Here is a 21617-nt window from a genome sequence, read left to right on the forward strand (position 1 = left end):
TGAAATTTTTTAATGCTATGAATTTCATTTTGATAAACGGACAAAAAAAATTATAATTTAAATTAATTAAAATGATCTTAAATATGATTTTTAAATACTTACATAAAAATAGTTTTGTTTATAATTAGATAATAATATAAAATACTTATATTAATGTATTCTAATTAAATTCTAAAATTATTTATCAATCAATTGACCCATTTATATTTAGAGAGTGATTGAACTAATTATTTAATCATAGGTCAATTTAATACGATTACAAATCGTAATAGATTGAATTATAAAATGACTCGAATTCAATATGGACTACTAGAATGCAGTGCAAGCTTGATTTTTGCTAAGATCAAATCAAGTTAAAAAAGACATGAGTTAGGTTTGAACAGATCACGTCGAATTTGATTTGAATAACATTGAAATTTAAATCAATGTGTTAAAGTTAAGTTCATAGGTTGATCAAACCCGTGAACACCACTTTTAAGTTGAGGATCTTGATAAAATCCAAAAGAAAACATTGAAAATCATAGTTTGGTTGAATAAACCAATGTTCATTGATATTTATAATAACTCACAATATGTTATAAGTAAATAGTAACTCGTGTCTTAAGGCACTGAAAAAGTTTGAAGAATTTTTTTTTTATTGGAATTCGTAAATTATGCTTGTTGGCTCTCGTGATTAGCAAGACCCTATGTTATATTATAAAAATGACAAGTTGTCATGAAAACTTGGGTTCTTCCAGGTCAATTGTGGAGGGAGAGAAGGAACTTAGTTTTTCGTTTGAGATTTGTTCAAATATAGAGTACCAAGAGATGAGACCTGTGTACAAAACAATTTTTCTTGGGACTGTTCACAAATTCTCTGCCCCGGATCACACAGCATAACGGTCCAAGCAAGTCATACACTAATACACAACATCAAATATCATAGATTACAAAATATAGTAACTTCTAAGAAATGAGACAATGAAATTAAATATACATTTTATATCACATAAGAATCAATAGTAACAGAGATACTGGGGAAGCTCCGAAAGGCTTCTGACAGCTGACTTGTTCTTTTGTCCATAATACTATCATGAATCACACCTTTCAACTTCTCAGTGCAAATTGTGAGTAGATACATGAGAATACAAATAGATAAAATGTAGAAGGTAAAACAGTTTTCACCCTCAAACCAATAGCCTCCAAGAAATGAAAAGATTGAGATACACATAATAAATAAATAAATAAGGGAACAATTCAAATGAACTTTTTGTCTTAACTTTGTCATGACATTTCAAATGCTTGCATTGCATCATATTTTCTGTGGCTATATAATCAACCAGCCACACCATTTCCCACAGTGATTTCAGCATTGAAGCTGCTCTCTACCTTTGGTGGACCTGAGTGCCTCCTTGGCCTAGCAGGCGAAGCTGGGAAAGAAAGACGTTTCTTTGCAGTCCCAGAGGACCCTTTATCTGGGGTTCCGTTTTCTGCAGCAAATGGACTTTGCATCCTGGACTTAGCTTTTGCAGATTTAGTTGGCACCATGTAACTTGGAATAGATGGAGAGCTTGCAAGGCTTTCATCATCTCCCACTATTGATCCAGCAATGGAGTGCCTCCGTGGCCGCTCTGACTGCACACTAACCATGCTCTTAGTGCCATCGTCTATAGCCAAGATGTCCTTAGGACTTGCTTTCTTCAGTTTCCTAGCAACTGCAGGAGAAGATGGCTTGGGAGGATTTGAATGGGACTCAAAGTTAGGTGAGCCTGGATTTTGGCTGGCTGTTGGAGAATGCTTCTCAGAATTGAGCTGAAACTTAGCAAATGATTTGCTGATTTCAGCACTGGTAATGCCACGGCTAGAACTTCTTAGAGATTTATTGTCATTCTTCTCTTTCTCCATCAGGCTATGGCTCTCCCAGGGCCGGGCTGCCATCCATCGTTCCAACCAACTCCAACCCCAGGCTGGATTGGTTTGATCCATGAACATTGGGTTTACAGATCTTGATGCATTCTTCCAGTTTTGCTGTCAAGATATACATTTATATTTATTTATTTAAAACCAAACTTTGAAGTTTAATAATTTGTTCAAAATATCAAGGAACTCAAACTAGTACCCATATTCTTATTTTAGTTCTTTATACTATGTATTATTTTGTAACGAGTGTTAGCAACACTCTCTCTTTATATTACACTATCACCTATTGGTTGAAATTCATGAGGATCCCCCTAATTTGGGAATTGGACCCACCAAACAAGGAATGTGACTCATATTTAGTGGGACTTGCATGAATTTCAACAATTGAGAGTGTATTGAAAAGAAAGCGTTAAAGAGTGTGTTGCTAGCATCTCTTGTTTGTAATATAAGTTATATGACAGACCAAGTCAATTTTCCTATGATGTTCAAGTTCACCAACAATTTGCTTTCACATCTTTTTTTCCATTTGTTTGTTTCACTATCCTAACAAATGTAAATTCATAAGAGAAATTAAAAACCTGATGAGAGAATGAATAAGCCATTGCTCTTTCTCTTCTCATAGCAGCTTCATACTTGCTCAGTAACTTGGCTTCAACTTGTTCTTTTGATTGTATGCTGTCATCCCATTCCTCCCCAAGCTGTTATGAGAATTTGAAATAAGTTAAAAGCATTCCAAATTCCATATATTAAACCTCAAATAAACATTATTCCATGTCAATAGATTAGCATTTTAAAATATATCAGGGACATGAAACACAGACCCGCATGCTCTCTAGCTCTTTTGCGTGCTTCTGTAAGAGCTGTTTCTGTAGTTCTTGATTCTCCTCTAACATCCTGAGCCTCCTAGAACGAATCTGAGTTTGCAAATGAGCAAAAGTCTGCATAGAACGGAGAGTACTAATGGCTTGACGTTTCACCACTGGCCCTTCCATCAGCGATCTCAACCTGACCAGCCCCCTTAACGCGCGCAATTCTCTTCTTGCCTAAATGATTTTAAAAGAAAATTCAGCTTGAAAATAGTTTATCACTGAATCAAGAAGCTTTCTTTTGCAGCAATTATTGATTACTTACCATGTATGGCCTCATAAGTTAGCATAATTAAATAGGACATTTAATAAATAAATTTTTGTATGGATTCACATTTAAAGAGTTTGAATTTGACCAACTGTTAGTGTACAGTAAACAAAAAAGTGCTATATCACTATTGTAACTGAGGTTTTTCACTTGTAGTAAAAACATTCAACAGATATTGGTAAGAGGGAGGCTGAAAATAAAAATAGAAGAATGAAATAAGTTACATTGGTTTCAATAAAAGTTGCAAAACATACCAAGTATCCCCGAAAAGCTTTTTGAATCCTGATTGCAGCCACTTCTTCTGTTGGTTTACTGTTAAACTGAACAGTTGTGGTGGCTTGAACTTCAGCAGCTGCCATCTGAACAGCAGGAACAGGTTCCACAGCATCCACTGCAGTTGCAACTTCAATACGCTCATGGCTGATTTCACTCTCAACATGAGTTAAAATAATCTCAGGTGGAGGAAGAGGTGGTGCATTATCCGTTTGTGAGGTTGATTCTGAAGTCTGCAATTTTTGCTTCCCAAACCATTTCTTCTTTGATCTACTTGAATTCTGCAAAAGCAGTTGCTAACACTATAAGGAACATCCTGTATACCTGAGATAGGTTAAATATAAATTTTATCTTAACCTGATCGTTCTTCTCCTTTGGCTCAGGGCTTAGAGCTTTCTTCACAGTAGAAAACCAACTACTTCCTCTCCTCCCCATTTTCTTTGCATTCCTCACTTTGACCCTTTATCCAGAAAATATGTAAATTTCAAGATATCATACCTATAACGCAAAACAATTCACGGATTCATCTTGCGTTTGAATAGGAAATCCAATGGCATCAGCTTACATCATTAAATGCTATTAGAACTATGAAATTTGATACTGAAAATGACAGAGTCTCATAAATTATGTAAGCCTCTAAGCTCTTAAAAAAAGGAAATGAGGAATTAGCATCTGGCTTCTACTAATGAAATTCACCATCAAGGGATGGGGAAAAAGAGGGAAAAGTTAGCTTGTGAGCAAATCAAAATCCTAATCCCCAAAGGAACCTAGACTGCATCTAAAAAACCAAAGATAATTTGAAATCCTCATTCTCCGAATAATGTTGAATACAACAGTATGAACAACTGAACTATCTTCCTTAAGTAACACATAGAATGCAGATTTGTCTACTCAAATCAGCATTTCCAGTCAAAATTGTGCAACACCCTGGTGCTAAAACTACAACAATTTTCACCAAACCAAAACAAGGAAAGAAATTAAAGAACTTTAAACATTAAACAGCCCCCAGCAACATTTAATTGCATAGAAAAGAGGAAATGGGAAAGTGCAAAAATAGCAATTTTTCTTAAAAAATAAAAAGGGGGGTCCAATGAAGATAGAAAATGAATGAGAGTACCTGAACTGAAACCAAAGAGACAGACAGATCTCAAATCAAAATAGGTTGTAGCAATTTGTTCTTCTGGGGCGGGACTATGTATGTCTCTGAACAAAAAGGGAACAAAAAGATGAGAACTTGGAGATTACGCTTCTTGCACTATCTCCCGTGTAAAGGGAGGGAAATGCAATGAGATCTTGAGAAGGGACAAAGGGTCTCTCAATGATAAGAGAATATGGAATGGAAAGAGAGATCAGCTAGCTGGTTCAGCCAATGCTGTGACCCCACTACAATACTAGTACTTGTGTTAATTAGGGGCAGTGGGCCCCCACCCAGTTACCATGATTCGTGAAAACTGAAAACTGAAAACACCCTTCTTCGTTTTTGTCCAAGGTGGTTGTTGTTTTTGTGCGTTTAGTTACCCTTGTTAACTGTGTGTCCCATGATGAAATGATGCCCCTTTCCATGGATGTTGATGTTGGACTCACTTGTGGCAGTGGTTGGTTATTCATGTTTTTCTCTGTGCTCTTCGCTGTTTTTGTCTTTTCTACTTCCTCATTAAATTATTTTTTTGTATTTAACTACCTTGTCAAATATATATAGGATTCACGCCCTGATCCAAGGTTTGTTGCCTTTACATTTAAGGAATATTTATTCAACCGAAAAATTGTGTTTAATTTTTTGTGTCAAAAATTTTCTTGAACAAGCAACAACCAATCATCTAATATCAACATATTAGTATCTGATCTTGGAATGGCTGCATAGATTTTTCATTGTTGATATAGCTTAGGTGACACTATATAAGTTATGAATGTCTCTAGTTTTTTTTATTCATATAAAAACAAACCCTCAACAAATCTTCAAAAGTTTTAATTATCAAACCAGCTCCTTCTTTTTTTATAAGCAATTATGAAATCAATTCCTAACTTCCTATAATATTTAATGAGTAAATATCTACCATGATATTGGTAAAATATCTGACGTACAAGATAAAAACTAGATTCCTTGCTTCCTTTCTTTCTTTCCTTTTATGCTTGATAATTATTTCATAGGAATAAGTATACTTTTGCGTTTTCATGTTTTTCTCTTGCTCACGTAACAAAATAATCTTGAGGAACTTTGCTTTTGCTTTTAGCCTACTAAACGATATTACTATCTAAAGTGAAAAGTTCTCATTAGCGGCGATAACTTACGAACGCACCATTCTGAAAACGTGCAATTCATAAACTACTCGTTAAGCTTATGTGACCAACGATTTGTGAACGACAACCTTATCACATCATTTCAGATCCGACAATTACAAGTAAACACCTTAATGACCTTTCTAATTTTTAAACTTAAGAATTAAACCTATGTTTGGGTAATTAAGGAGTCTAACTTTATTAGTTGAACAAATATGTGAATTATTGTAAACTTCTTACTGATATTTATGTGTTTTTGATTTTTATAGATAAAAAAAAATTAAACTCTCATGTATAATTAAACACTTATTCATTCATACGAATCAAACTCAGATAAAATCTATGATAATTTGTTCAATAAACTTATTTTATGGGTAGCAACAAAACAAAGGTTGTTTTAATAGACACGTTGATGGTCAAACAAGATCATTGATTGGCATGGAGGAAGATGCAGATATCAAAGTCAAGTGGCAAGAGACAAATGGACAAACAGGAGTTATAATTAACCGCTCTGGGAGGCCTGCTTGGTAGCTTAATTGTTAGAAGAAAATTGTCGGTGATGTTTTTCATCCATTTATTTTGTGTTTGTGATAATGTTAGCATAATAAAGCCAAATTACCAAATATCTACAAAGAACAAAAGGCCAAATTACTGAATGATGATTAATCAAAACTGTGGGCGTAGTGGCACTTATTTGACCAAATGTTTAAGGCATTATCCAATTCAAAATTATTGCCTTCGCGTTTGACACTTTTTTTTTTGGTGAAGTTTCACGTTTGACACTTGTTCCCTCACACACACCTTGATTAATAATAATAATAATAATAATAATAATAATAATTATATATAATGATTTGAAGTTAATAGAATTTTCATGATTAATTATGTGACATTTATTTTTAGGTGGATACGTGAAATTTATTAATTGATGTGTAGTTTATGTAATTCTATTCACAACTCAAACCAAACCAAGTTGATCATAATCAAATTAATTCAGATGGTATTAATCGGTTCTAAACATTTAAAAAAATATTTTTTTTATAAAAATTACATTTTTTTAGAGCAATATTTTGTTTTTCCCCTAGAGCTTTGCAAATTTATAATGATTAAATATCTTTCAATGTGACAATTTTAATTAATGAAATGAATGATTTTAATGCTACTTAGATATTTTTATTTTAGATAAAAATAAATAATATATTACAGCATTAACATCAAAAAAGATAAACGCAATCAAGATAAAAATAAAAAATTGCATATCAAAAAATTATAGATGATTTAATTTAATAATTTAACAAATAATAGCAAAAAATTATTTTGTACTTAGTAATTATATATATATATATATATATATATATATGCGGTAAATTTAATTAGATTTCATGGGTCAGATCGGATCGGGTCATGAGTTCAAAAAAAAATTCTTACCCAACCGTTCATTTAACAAGTGTAAGTTTGATAAATTTCACAAAATATTCTCCAAGGTAAAAAAAAGGTAAAAAGATGCTACTTTAAATTTGCCAAGTGAATTTGAAGCTTAGCATATGAGGAAATTCAAATTTTGGGAGAGGTGTTTGAACTTTGAAGAACATATCGAAGATGATCGTGTAAAAGATGAGTTTCTTGGCTCGTTGACTTTAAGTTTGATTATTTGTGTTTTTTACAATTCAAATGACTTGAACATTGGGACAATTAATGGGTTATGAGAAGCAAATATGTTTAAAAAGACACAAAATGAACATTTGGAGGCTGGAGCAAGCCCACAAAACAAATGTGTCATAAAGAACTATTGAATGAGACAAGAGTTTAAATGGACTTGGATGTCTACAAGAAGGATGGTATATAACCATGATCAAGGAGGAAAGATAAAATTTAAATACAATATGATAGTTATTGTTGACTTTGTTCTTTTATTATAAAATACTAACGTTTTATTCAGGTAATTGCTGTTTAATTTTGATAAATAATAATAATAATAATAATTAGGATGAAATGTCAATTTTAATAAGATAAGAATAACAACAGTATCTTTGTGTCTATTTTTATAAATAAATAAAAAAGAGAAAAAGAAACAGCTATGACAAGTTAAATAATAAAAAGACAAGCCATTTATCATTCACCAATCACCAAGTTGTTGAAAGAGGAAGAAACAACTATCTAAAACCAAATGGAAAGGTCAGAAATATGCTTCCATATATTTTATCTGTGTATATATTTGATGGTTCTACTTAGGACAATCCTCGGTTGTTAGCAAGCCAACAACTAACCAGGGGCACGAGATTAAAAATTGTTTCTTTTTGTTAAGCCAACAACTGAAATTATGAAAGTACGTACAATATTCATAACATTTAGACTTTTTCACCTAATTAACACTACATCTAATATATTTAATAGAACTATTACACCAATCAAAGAAAGAGAGAAAACTACTCAAATGAGAGGAGAAATATGACTAAGACCTTATCTTAATCAAATCCAACAATTCTGAAAGATCAAATTATGATTTTGAAGATCACTAATAACCCAAATTAAAGAGACTAAATAATCGCATGCCAATTTAAGAGCCCAGCATATTTAGCACATAAAATATCATATTGAAGAGAATAACCATATTTGCATATTTTGTTGAAAAGAATCCCCGGTGCTACAGATTAAAAAAAGTTGTTGGCTACATATGTTTACCTGTCGATGTAAACTCCTCAGAGGACATATGCAAAGTGAGTTTTGGTATTTACTTCATTGAATAGCAAAAGGAAAACTGAATGGGTAAGTTATCACTTGAACTATCACTTCCTAATATGCGTGTACTGCATTTTATGATTTTGCTGGGAAAAATTTGATTTGAATTGGGGTTTGAATGAATACGACAAGTAGGCACTTTCAATTATATTCATATGGTCCCGAGTAAATGAGTAATGATTTCATCAAATATGTATGGCATAAAAATCGACACATGAACTCACGTAAAGGTGGGTTAAACCATATTTATATTTGAATTCCAGATGCAGAACCATATTTGTATTTATACTTATCCAATTCTCCATTTATGTACGTGACAACATTATTCAAACAATGTCGTGTATTTAGATTTATGGAAGAAAAAAAAGGGTAGGGCAAGCCATATTTATATTTGAATTGCAGTTGTGGAAGAAGTATTCAGACTGACAAGATAGTATAAATAATAAAACTGTTGTCTTTCAATTACAAATTATATATATTATAAGTTTGTTAATTTTAATAAGACTTAAATAATCTTTCAATAATTATAAAACAGGTTTTTTTAGTCCTTTTTAAAGTATTTTTTATTTTAGATTCCATAAAAAAAATTTGTTTTAGTTTTGTTGTCAAATAATAATATTAACCAATGATGTAACATTGATATGGGAAAAATTCTAAATTACACGATGACTAAGGTAGAGTATATAATTGAGGGACAACCCTCACCCCTTAAGCTAACTTTTGGGGTTGAATTAGGTCTAAACTTACATTTTAAGAATCTAAAATAATATCAGAGTATATCTAATATTATTCAAAAGAGTCACCTACTATTGTTATCTATACACCAAGTCCAAGAAGGATTAGAGGTGAGGGGATGTATTGGAAAAAATTCAGTCAGTCTTACATTGATTAAAAATGAAACCAAGTTAGAGTATACAAGTGAGGAGCAACCCTCACTTCTTAAGCTAACTTTTAAGATTGAGTTAGCTTAAACTCACAAATGAAAATTTTAAAATTACAACCAAACTGACAAGTTTATAAGTATTTTATAACAGTCTTGCATAATGATTATAAATCTGCTACATCCTTAAATCTAAGTTAACGAATTAATATGAAAAAAATAGTAAAAACTTTTTATTTGTTAATTATCTAACTAACACGCCTAGAATATATGTTAGTAGAACCCAAAATATATATGATAAAATGTTTTTGCTTCCCATCAGAACTTACCCAGTTACACTTATAGAAGCTAACAAAACTTGTGAAAATAGCAGGGACGTATAAAATTATAAGCACACAGGAGAAATTTGTACAAGTAAAAAATAATGAATAAATTCCTGGTGTAGGGAAGTTGAATATTTTGCTATACATTATTTTCTGTTTATTTCCCATTATTTTCGGATAACACCAGATGCAGTAGTCGGAAATTTATGATTTGAAGTGGTGCGAGCATGAAAATTGAAACGCCAAAGCAAGATTCTGGAGCAATCCTCTGGAGGAATTCCCCTCAACTTTTCTTGATCCTCAAGAACTACTTCCTTCACGAATTTGATTGAATTCTAAGAAAACCAAATTAGAAGCCTCGTCAATAATAAGAATTATATATGTGTGAATGGTATAAAATATTAAGATAGTTGTGATTTATGTCATGTAAACCGATCCCTTATTTGATATCTGTGGGTGTAAGCAAAATAAGCCATTGGGTTATATACATATCCCGGAGTAAATAGAACAAAATACTGCCATTAGGTTATATACATTATGCTAGAGTAGAGAGTACTATAATAATTAGAATTGTGATTAGTTGAAGTGATCAATCAAACTTTCATTATATTGCCTAATATGTTACTAGTATTTCTTTTGTCCACTTTTCATTTGTACTTTTTAAAGTAGTAGTAGGTTGGCCAAATGTTAAGTAAACGTAAGTAATGACTCAGGGTTTAGGCAGTGAAGGTACGATCATGTTTTGGACCATATAAAATTACTTTTTGACATCTACACCACTGTTTTATTAATTTCTCATAATAACAAGAGTTTTAAAATTATTTTTTTAATTATTATCTGTAAGTTCTTATTCTAGATGAACATTTCGATGACTTGGATACACACACCAAAAGAAAATATTGTTATGGCATTAAGGTAAAAATGCCACTTGAGCATGAATAAGTGGTGGAGTACAATTTAGATATTAACACCCAATTTAATTTTTATTTTTTTAAAAGAAATTATAGTAATGTTTTGGCTATAGGATATAATTTGTACCTGAGAGGTGTCTTGAAGAGAGGAAGTGCGACCCCATCTCTCAGGGTCCCAGAGAATGGAGCTATTGAATGCAAAACTTGAAATATGAATCGGAGGAGTAATTATATCAGTTTCATTGTTCATATTCCTTAAATGCCACCCTATGACTTTTGAAGAATCACACACAGGTCCTTCTATCATCACTTTCTTCCTGTTTGCTGCTAACGATGCCGTTGGCCATGTTCCAAATACCCTGCTTGATCAGTTTCCAAATCATCAAGGAGCATGTTTCTCATGTTAGTTCTAACTTTTAAATCACATTGCAAGTGTGAAATATAGTGCATTATTGTTAGCATTGTAGTTATTTTGTCATTGGTATACCTCATCATGACTTAAAATTTAATGTTTTTAAGCTTACCATTTCACCATTGGCTATATTTTTCCCTTTTTCTTAACATGATCCTAAAGATATACCAATCAACCAATGTTTATAATAATCATAATCATAGCCATCATCATAATAATAATGAAAGAACTAGAACTAGTGCATAAAATAGGAAGGGAAGAATCATACTCAATATATCTTAGTTGTTGGAAGAATTCGAGATCATAAACATTGGAAAGTTCAGCAAAGTGTACGATCCCACTTAGCCTGTGATGCACAATGTGCTTGAGTGCAAGATTTCTCTGGTGATTCAGTTCAGCTTCCAAGTCCGTGAAGTTTTCCTTTGAAACCAAATGCCTATACATGATGCCAGTCTTCCTAAGTGTCTTGGAAAGTTCTGTGGAATCTGTTTGCCCTTCCACAACAATCCACAGCAAGGGTTGAGGAACCAGCTTTATAGTGTTTGCCAGCCTTGCCAAAATCACTGTTTGGAAGGGAAGTTTTGTGCTTGTTGGAGTTACAATGATTATAAGTCTTCTAGGCTTCAACTGGGGCCCTATTTTTACATGCAATTTTTGCTTGTGGACTAAAGACCTTGGTGTTGGAGCTATCCAACTTCTATTGACATTTGTTGTCTTCTGTGACACTTCAATAGGTTGTGGTGCAAACTCTGACCTATTTGAATAATCAACATGGCTGTGAAATATAGATTTACCTGTAGGAGCAAAGCCTGTGAAGAACCCCATCACAAAACAGAGAGAAAAATGCACCATGGCTTTCTTCCATGACATGACTTTCTTTCTTGATCTTTCCACTGATCCCATCTACTATCACTACCTACCACAGAATTTGAGTATTTAATGTATAGATGCTAGAAATGAAGAGGAAGGGTGTGTAATATAAAATTGAAACTTTAAGGACACCACACATTTGTAATGTAAAACGTTTAAACTGTAAAAAGCTATGATTGGTACTGCCAAACTAAATCATTTGTGTAGGTATTTCATTGGCAAGGTATTGCTTCACTTGGATGTCACTTGTAGTACAAGAAAAAAAATAAAAATAGAAATAGCTTGTGTGATGGCAAGAGTTGCTATCTACACCAAATAGTAGTTGGCGCGGCACCCATCTATGTATCCAGAATATGTTCTCTGCTAATTAACTAATATTAGTGATTGTGATTAAGGGTCTAATTATTATTTGTTGTTGACCAGTAGTCCACCAAGGGAGGATTGTTATTTTCTTTTTTTAAAATAATAATAATAATCAACCTCGGGATCTCGTCAAATAATCATGATTTTGCTGAAAAAATATCAGATTATGACAGTAGGTTGAGTTTGGACCGTTTGTATAAATCAATAATAATCTCCAACATCAGAAGGGATTTGGATTCTCTCAAGTATCTTAAGTGAAAGTATGGGTGTATAGAGATTAATTAAGGAGGTAATTTAATTCAAGTCAAGGCCACGTTTTTCATTTAACACACTAATTCACTAGTTACAAGCAACATGTAAGCTTAATGTGCAAGCAAGCAACAGCATTGCAATGAAGCACGTAAAGAATTCTAATCCTACATAGAGTTAGCATCCAGCTAGAACAAAGAGGTGAGCCAATTTATCTGGCTTGGTTCCGACTTTGTATCTGTTGACCATGGCATGTAAAGAATGATGTATTATATGGTTCCTCAAATAAAGGAAGCAAGGGTGGTTAAAACTTAAAAACCGAAGCACCAAAGGAGATTACAGATGACTGTTATCTCTGTTTCAATCAAGCTTTCTTTTACCTCTATTGAAGCAAAATAGATTATTAACAGAAAATTGGTATTAGAACCTGCATTATCGCTGCCAATTTTTTTTTTCATCCAAGGAAAATTTTGAAGACACAAACCAACAAACTTGTGCTTCTATCAGCCACTGCCCAACTGTTAAATCCTTCATCTCAAGAGGCTCCTTTATCTTTGCTCTCTCAGAACATATAAAGTAAAAGCCAACTAAATTCTCACTCTCAAATTATAATGTCTAAAAGCCTAAATTTGACACCTTAAATTTAAGGGATGCAAGCATATTCTCACTCTCAAATTATAATGTCTAAAAGCCTAAATTTGATATCTTAAATTTAAGGGATGCAAGCATATCCCGTCGTTCCTCGTATTGCTATGCCTGCCTGAGCTAATAGCAGAAAGAAACGAGTAGTTTTCCAATGGTGTGTAAAACTTGAGCCATCAAGTGAAAATTTAAATTCTTGTGCAATTACTGTGCCACACTCAAATATTTGGACTGCATTGTACAGTCAAGGTTAGTGGAAGGTTCAATTGAGCCGTATTAAAAATCCAGGACTCAAATTCAGGGGGGAAATAGCACTTAGTGGTAACTGGCATCTTTTGCAGGTACTAAATTATAACGCAAAGAGAACTGGAACAGAATTACAAACAAAAATTTACATTTCAGTCTATCGTGTATGTACTCACACAAAAAGGGCCACGGAAAGTGTACAAGCACAAGCCCTAGATAATTTTATCAAACACCTCAACACCAATACAGATCCTATTGGCCTTCAATAATGAATGATCAGCAATCAGCAATCTCAACTAGAGTATTTGCCATAGTTCTCAGATCTTCATTTTCATGAAACTGAAGGCTCCATATTTGACATGCGGCTGATGCAAAGCATGCATTATAAGGACAAAAACAAGAGTGGATCTCGCTATTCTGACACCTACTATTCATCAAGCCCATAGTCCTCTCCAAAATACTTGTCAACTAGAGTATTTGCCATAGTTCTCAGATCTTCATTTTCATGAAACTGAAATCTTTCCATGGCTTCAATCCCATCTTCTTGTTCTACAAGCTTTGGACCCTTACCATTTGGCATCCCCCTCAGAACCTACAAACATAAGAAATCACAAACAACCAAGGGTTTAGATCTCAAAGAACTTGAAATTCTTTTTGCCGTGAGGTGGAATTTTTTCATGATTACACAAACTAATAGGCTTAATTCTGATCAAACCATGTGAATAGATCTGATCAAAGCCAAAATATATGAAGCGATTATTTATTCAGCCATTGAAATCTTACAAGCTCTATGAACTGAAGTCCTAGCCTTGCAGCTTCGATGTCAGCTGATCTAACTAAATCAATAAAACCTGGCAAGCATCCTTTTTCAACAAGTGAAACCAGGTGCTCCAGGATCAGACTTGGCTTGTCATCACCTTTAGTTGGGGAAACACAAAGGTTGCCCAATACATAAGCCACTTCCTTTCTTATATCAAATGGAGCAGCAGAAAGAAGGCGCAATAGCACAGGCACTGCCTCACTAGAATATATCAACTGCTTGTGCTCAACAGAACCAGCAGCTATATTAGACAGCACCCAGGATGCTTCCTGTATATATAACAAAGCTCATCATGATTTATCCTTAGTTAGATTCATAGAATAAAAAGTTAAACTTTCTAAAACTTTCTACCTTCTTTAAGACCCTGTTTTCACAATTCAGACATTTTACCAGAACTTGTATCACATTATCTGAAAATGTCATTGTAAAATCAGATATAAGTAATTGATCCATACTGTTTAATCCAAATGCATGCATGATTTTATATTAGCAAATAAAGGAAAATTTACTAGCCTGTAATGCCAAGTCCAGGAATTGCATGTGAATCACCGGCAATGAGATTACCTAAACTCCGCAAAACCTAGAGGGGTTTTCCTTTGTTGTTAGAAACAACAGATAAATGTAAATAACATGAGCATTGTGATTTGTGTGTATTGACGTATGCTAATCACAAGTTCCAGGTGTAGAGAGGTACATTTTTTGCAACAAATGAACCAAAAACCTTAGAAGTTGTGGAGATCATTACCGGAATCATTAATTGCAAACTGTTTGATGTAGCTAATTTATGTACAAGCAATTCGAGTACATTGCTCTTCACCAGCATGCTGGTAGCTATATTTGAAAGTGCTGATAGATAAACAACCACCCATGCTACTTCAGTTGCTAATTCATCATCCCTGAGGTGAAAACATAATTAATGACGATAATCAGGGCAGCCTTTCAGGGGGATATATTCATGAGTAGAAGAGCTGGTAATTTTGTAACACTTAAAGGAAATAAGTTTTCCATATAGTCATAATACTAAAAGAGGATTTGCACTGCCATCACTTCTGATTTTAAGCTCATAAACCTATCAAAAAGTGAACGTTATGCTTATATAACTTATAACAAATTTCAGTTTCGGAGACTTCATCCAAATAAGTTCAAAAATCATAATGAAAATTTGGTTAACATCAATAGAAAAAAGTTTAATGGAGGGAAAGAAATGAAAGAATATTTAGGAAGGTTTTCTTCATTAGGAAACAGGTTCAGGCCAAAGTCACCAATGATATTAAATTCAGATTGTTGTCTATTGTTAGAAAGCTACCTTAATTGTAGTCACCCCTAGGCCCTAGCCAGCCTTAACTGCAGCCTCTTTGGTTTCCCTTCGTTGCAGCGTCCAGCACCTTCATTGTGCTAGGTGTGAAGGGATGTATTTAGCCACACATCGCCTAGAGATATGGCCTAAGTAGTGCTTATAAGGGTTGGGCAGTCCTCACCTAACAAGCTGGTTTTATAGGATTGAGTTAGTCCCTAAGCTCAAATTCTAAGATCTATTATCGTTTTAAATAAATTGCCAAGTTGTACTCAGCCTCCTTGGAAAGTACCCTCACAAGGTTTTTTCTTTCTAAGAACATTAACAGATTGTCAATTTGGATGATTAGAGAGGTTATTTTGAGGTGAATCACGTGTATTTCCAATGGTTTAATTAATGCCTGTATTTTGTGAAGATATTTGTGCAAGTTTTGGTGACTGCAATTTTTTCTTTTATGGGAAAAAGAAAAAAAAAACTATGTAATAGTTTGGTTGCACACAACTAATTGTACCTTAAATTAAAGTAGGATGTAACATTCTTGTGTGATTTAAACAATTTAAATTTCTAGCATGCTAACAAACAAATAGTCACATACAAAAGGAAACCTAATTTGAGAAGCAGACAAGTCAAAAATGTAAACAGAACTTTTACCATAGAAATTTCTAATTGACAAAAAGATCTACATCAAAAAAGAAGGGGAGAAAAAGAAATTGAAAGGAAAGTTCAATTTCTAACATCCTGATAAATCATAAGTGAAATGAGCACTCCAAGCTTCTATATAAAAAGTAGATTGGCAAGGTCAGAAATATGATTATGCTTATCCACAAATATTTTAAAATTGATATCTCAGTAAATTTTATCTTTTCAATGATATAAATTGTGCTTTTTCTACCAAAGAAAAGCATAAACACATGAAATACATTATTGTAGTAGCAATTCAAACAACAATAAGGTAAGAGAAAGTATGAGTCATCTATGCACAGTAAAAATCAGTAAATTAAGCAAGTCCGTCAGAAAGCAACCAGAGACTGAAGCAGCATTAAAACCTCTAGACCAAGATATACTACAAGTAACCCAGAGCAACACTCACGCTTTCTTCAACTGTCGAATGATTGCATCCAATACTCCATCAATACGAACGAGTTCTGTAGCAGCTTTAGGATCTGGGCCCTACATGCAAACATGCTGAAGTCAAGTTAAGTTTCCAAAAGGAACTCATGTCACAGCAACCAGATGAGCACAAATAAAAATAAATGCATATGGAAATTGACCCCATCATACATGCAAATGGACAATGAATACAGTTATACAGATATTGTAGAACAACAGTGATTGTTGAATTGATACAAAAAAGTCAAGTACAGGAACAAACATCATGCAATATGCAGCTTATTCAATTGATGTATCTAAAACCTTGATTAGGTTTGACAAAGCCCAGGCAGCTGTTCTAACAGTTGAACCTCTGTTTGGTAGCATCATTCTTGCAAGAGGTAGTAATGCCCCTTGAACTAGCAGAACATTCCTCAACTCTTCACCTTCACCAGCCACATTTCCCAGCGCCCAAGCGCACTGTTCAGCAACAGGTGGGTAGCTCTTTTCTGCAAAATAGGATCATTCATGAATTTAAAAGGTAACTGTAAATGCTAAAATTATTAAATTAATCACAACCTTCAAGAAAACTTTGTTATAAAATGATGGGTACAGAAGGAAAGTGGACATTTAAGAAAAATGAATGATGTGTCAGTAGGTTAAGTTCCCTCCATCCTATTTCTTCTTTTACATAATATATATATATATATATATATATATGTTATGATGCTTTAAGAATTTAGGCTATAAGAATTTCTCTTAATCTTTATCTTTATTATATACAAATAAAAATAAAAAAACTAATTTGTTTTTTTACATGCAAAATTATCTCAAAGTGATCACTCACCCCCAAGATGAGCAATAAGCAAGGGCAATGCAGGCAACAAAGCTTTTGTTTCTTCTGGATTCCCTGCAGCAATATTTGTGAGACACCAAGCTGCCTCAAGCAACTGCAGAAGACATTCACCACAAAATGTAAGCATTAAGAAAATTTCTTCCCACTACTGGTTCCATATTATCTTGCATAAGGATGCACAGAGATGTGCTTGCTCAAGCCTTTTGAGAGTACAAACATTCATACAAGTCATTGAACATCATTCAAAGGAAGATGAAACTTCAGACCTGTTCATCTGGAGAACCAAATGAAAGACACTGCACAAGCAAGGGTACAGCTCCAGCATTAATAGCAGACTCAACAGGAGGAAATTCAGATCTTGACAGCAAACGCCTTAACTCTTGAAGAGCCCCCACTCTTTTCTTCACTGCACCCTTCCCTCTATCAATTGAACATGTACATAGTTTAATGCTTAAGCCAAAGCTGAAGAATATGAGAACTTGCCACTACAGAATCAAAGCCTTTCCAAGTTTGTATTAAAAATACAGCCAAGACAATACTAAAGATTTAATAAAAAAAACCCATCTAAGACTAATATAATAAAAAAATATACCAATCTCATAGTGTATGTATAAGCTTGCTTCATTGTTAGATCATCCCACCTCAATCAGAAGACTTATAACACTTGGTGGGTTTTACTTGCTCAGGCCAACAAACAATCGGCTAATCATATATATTCAAATACATAAATTTGTCTTTTGATAATAATATATGAACCACGAGTATCCTGCATGAAAGGCAATTCAGCTCAAGTAGGGTAAGATCACTATGGGTCACAAAACAATTACTCTGAGTATTCAACCCAACTACATATATAAGACTCAAACTCGAAATCATTGGTTAAACTAAAACAGCCTCACACCAGTTGACTCACGCGATCAGTGGTTCAACTACATAATTTCAATTAAAAACAACTCGTCACACAATTGCTAGTATTTGGTCTCCATTTTATCACAATAGTCTTCGTAGTTCATCATAAACTACAAATAACTTACTAAAAACCTGTTTCATGGCCTTCCCACAGGCCACAACCACCTAATCTATATCTAGCATAAAGTTCACTCCAGATAGCAGTAGCATGTTAGCCGGCAGCATTTATTTGAAAAACCAAAACTACCAGGCAAAATAAAACAGTGAAACATTGGGGCACCAACAAGTTTGGAAGAGCTTACTGAAAAGCAATGGCAGATTTCAAATTTTCCACTGCCGCTGAAGTCTGAGACTCCAAAATGGATTGCTCTTCTTCAATTAACATGTCACTGTCAACGGAAACTTCGCCATCACCGCCATCGCCGCCATCAATGCCCACCCTACAGAATCTTTTCGCGCGCATCAGCGATTCCCTCCTTTCTTTCCCCACTGTGACTGCATGCTGTCGTCTCCTACTAGCCGCGGCATTCCCAACTGAAAAAAAAAATACGCGATTGAATCTCTCGGATTAGGGTTTAGTGTTAGAAATCAAAACTGGGTTCTAATTGCCTTGAAATGAAAAAAACGCACCTGAGGACTTAATGGGATCCCTCCTGTTACTAGTGAAGCCAGAATCGGCCATTGAGTATGCTAATCACGCTTCGTGAGTGACCAGAGCTTCGTTTTTACGTTCGGTGCTTGCGGCCTCCCAAGTGAAACTGGCTCTTTCCCGAGGGTTTTGCAAAGTCAGGATGATTAAAAATGAAGTGTCTGTAAGCTTGGAACAGAGCTTAAGGGGGATCAAAATAAAAGTGCTCTACTCAACGAAATTTTATTTTTTAAGTAAGTCCCTATTTTATAGAGATTTTCTTTACTTTTGTCTTTTAAATTATTATTTTTTAATCTCTAATGTCAAGTAAGTCACGCAAAATTATAATTATTTTTTAACTGTCTTTTTGACAAATCTTTTGGGCATGATACATAAAGTTATTTCTCATTGATGAAATAATCTAAGAAGTTGATAAAAAAATGATTATTTGAATAAATACATGAATACAGATGAAACTTGTAATATTCATTGTGGTTGACTAGACAATATTCTTTAAATCTTTAATTATATGTTGGTTTTATTCTAATTAATTTTGAATAATATTTTAGCTAATCTATTTTTGTGTTGCATTAAGATTTCAATGTAAGTTTTCTAGTTTATGATGAACAAAACTTGCTTAAAGACTAAACTCAACAATGAGCATACTTATGCACACAAACAAAATCTTAAAATTGATCCTTATTTTAATAGGAGGTTGGTCAATTAAGACCTAGGTAATTGAACAAGCAAATACAAATCTAAGTGTGATCCTTACTCCAACAAGAGGTTAACCAATTAAGACCTAAGCAATTGAACATGCAAACAAAGACCTAAACCCTCACTTCAACAAGAGGGCGGCCTATTAAGAAAAGTGGGTAGATCACATTTAAGGAAACATTTTCATGTTTTCCTTTTCTTTTTGCCTTTCAAACTTGAGCATGATGGACTATGCACCATTATTATCATAATCAGGCCAATAATCAACATCTTAGGTGTGTATTTGGATTAATGGGTCACTAGTGAATTAATGGTTCAATCGCATAAACTTGTATAATATATAATATTAGGTATTGCAAGCATGTGTAATACATGTATATATCGTTAGTAAAATGGTTCCTCCATTATTTCTTATAATGTTTTGTCTATTATTATAAGGATTTTTTTCTTCAATTTTTTTTAAAAAAAATTAAAAATGCAAATGACTCTGGAACATCTCTTTTTTTGTAAAATAAATTAAAAAGTATTCTATTTAAAAATAAATAGAATTTTAGAAAAATAATGAGATTTTTGTAATTAAATAAATAAGGAGAAATAGTTTTATTAATTAAAATAATGGTTTTAAGGTAAATAAAATAAATATATGTTCTCAGAAAAAATGTTTTATTTATTCATTTGATAGGAAGTAAAAGAAAGTTCTTTTTTTATAAAATAATAAATAAAAATAGAGTAAATAATAGGCTGAGAGTACCCTAACTATAATAAGTGATTCCGGACTCGTTAATCGTTGGATCATCATGAAAGTTGGACACCACATTTGGAACTCATTTCCGCATAGTCCCATCGTTGGGATTTACGAAATAATGTATGTACATATAGAAATACCCCTCGTACGGAGACAGTGAAAATGAAACTCGAATCCCTTCTCCTTCTCTCTAACACTTGGAAATCCTATTAGAGCAATCAGAAGAAAAGCTTGAGGAATCTTAAGGAACCACTAGAGACGCTACTATCACTCTCGGACTACACATGTGAACCCTCTTAGAGGTAGGGGATGAATTTATCGCAATTGAGATTATAATGAACATGTGTAAGGATCTTTAGAGGATCAAATTGGGGTTTATTTTGGGATGTTTATTGTATTTTAATTCTTCCTTTACGATTATAATCATGAAATTGTTATGTTTGACGAGCCAATTGATGCCCTAATGAGAACTGGTTGATAAGATTGAGTGTTTTTGTGTTTTTGAACCTATGATTTTGATTCCTTTGATTTTGATATGATTATGTGAAATTGTTTGATGGGTTTAATTGTATGAACACAACATATTACTATTATTACTATGTGACATGTATATGATGCATGAGGCGTGATAACATTTGGCCTTGTGACTATGGAAGTGTGATGAACTGTGTATAAGTGATAAGTTAAGTATGTGTTAAATTATGAGAACACACGTGTATTGAGATGTTGTGTGCATTGAGTTGTGAGTTATGAATTGTACAATCACACAACTATAAGACCTTTTAAGGGCGACGAGTATGGTGATGGGATCCACAATGAAAACCCAATGAGTTTAATCACTTTGAGATATAACGAGTTAAAATTATTTTGAGAACAATTGAGGAGTTGTGTGTTTTGTATAGTTCATGAATAGAGTTTGTGTGTTAAAATATTTTTTAGGTTGGACCTGAATCAGAAGCAAGAGGCTTGTACAAACTTTTCGGAGTGTAGGTCTTGTGGGTTAATACACTTTCAGTTTGAATGTTCCTTTAAGTCTATGTTGATCTCATATGGTTGGAGTATTCTCGCAAAACATAGTGATCCATGACTAGTCTTCCTATGACTTCACCTAGTGAAAGTGACTTAACTTCAAGTGTGTGGTTCGTCTTGTCATGTATTCCTAGGTGTTCGACGAAATTTTTCACTGGCATGGTACCACATTGCATATAGGATTGAGTCTTAGTGTATTTGTTGCATAACGTCATTGTAATGATCATTGTGATTTGTTATGTGATGATGTGTAATGAATTGTGTGAGTGTGAGATATTGTGTTGTATTTGAGATGTGTTATTTTGAACACGT

At 33.5% G+C, this 21617-nt stretch overlaps 3 protein-coding genes across 5 annotated transcripts; all 3 read right to left on the reverse strand.

The window, feature by feature from the left end:
• Window positions 1-900: 900 nt before the first annotated feature.
• LOC114382522 (protein IQ-DOMAIN 1-like) lies at window positions 901-4789 on the reverse strand. Of its 2 annotated transcripts, none has more exons than XM_028342000.1 (6): window positions 4424-4787; window positions 3664-3804; window positions 3288-3587; window positions 2721-2942; window positions 2478-2597; window positions 901-2007 (listed from the first exon to the last, which is right to left on the reverse strand). In XM_028342000.1, exons 2-6 carry the CDS (start codon window positions 3739-3741, stop codon window positions 1315-1317), a joined length of 1413 nt encoding a protein of 470 aa, XP_028197801.1. In that variant the 5' UTR covers window positions 3742-3804; window positions 4424-4787; the 3' UTR covers window positions 901-1314. The 2 variants fall into 2 exon arrangements, with proteins under 2 accessions (XP_028197801.1, XP_028197802.1); XM_028342001.1 differs by having other exon boundaries at window positions 1315-2007; window positions 3664-3766; window positions 4424-4789.
• Window positions 4790-9471: 4682 nt separating this feature from the next.
• On the reverse strand, window positions 9472-11850 carry LOC114381401 (probable beta-1,4-xylosyltransferase IRX9). 2 transcript variants are annotated; one of them, XM_028340647.1, is made up of 3 exons: window positions 11117-11850; window positions 10564-10798; window positions 9472-9860 (listed from the first exon to the last, which is right to left on the reverse strand). In XM_028340647.1, exons 1-3 carry the CDS (start codon window positions 11749-11751, stop codon window positions 9693-9695), a joined length of 1038 nt encoding a protein of 345 aa, XP_028196448.1. In that variant the 5' UTR covers window positions 11752-11850; the 3' UTR covers window positions 9472-9692. The 2 variants fall into 2 exon arrangements, with proteins under 2 accessions (XP_028196448.1, XP_028196449.1); XM_028340648.1 differs by having other exon boundaries at window positions 9494-9860; window positions 10564-10795; window positions 11117-11839.
• A 1422-nt stretch (window positions 11851-13272) lies between these two features.
• LOC114382729 (importin subunit alpha-9) lies at window positions 13273-19045 on the reverse strand. The gene is made up of 11 exons (XM_028342315.1): window positions 18817-19045; window positions 18489-18720; window positions 17544-17697; window positions 17269-17371; window positions 16746-16930; window positions 16423-16502; window positions 14784-14934; window positions 14552-14618; window positions 14390-14448; window positions 14002-14307; window positions 13273-13810 (listed from the first exon to the last, which is right to left on the reverse strand). Exons 1-11 carry the CDS (start codon window positions 18866-18868, stop codon window positions 13646-13648), a joined length of 1554 nt encoding a protein of 517 aa, XP_028198116.1. The 5' UTR covers window positions 18869-19045; the 3' UTR covers window positions 13273-13645.
• Between the last annotated feature and the right edge of the window lie 2572 nt (window positions 19046-21617).

The sequence above is a fragment of the Glycine soja genome, chromosome 13 (assembly GCF_004193775.1).
Source record: "Glycine soja cultivar W05 chromosome 13, ASM419377v2, whole genome shotgun sequence".
Taxonomy (NCBI): domain Eukaryota; kingdom Viridiplantae; phylum Streptophyta; class Magnoliopsida; order Fabales; family Fabaceae; genus Glycine; species Glycine soja.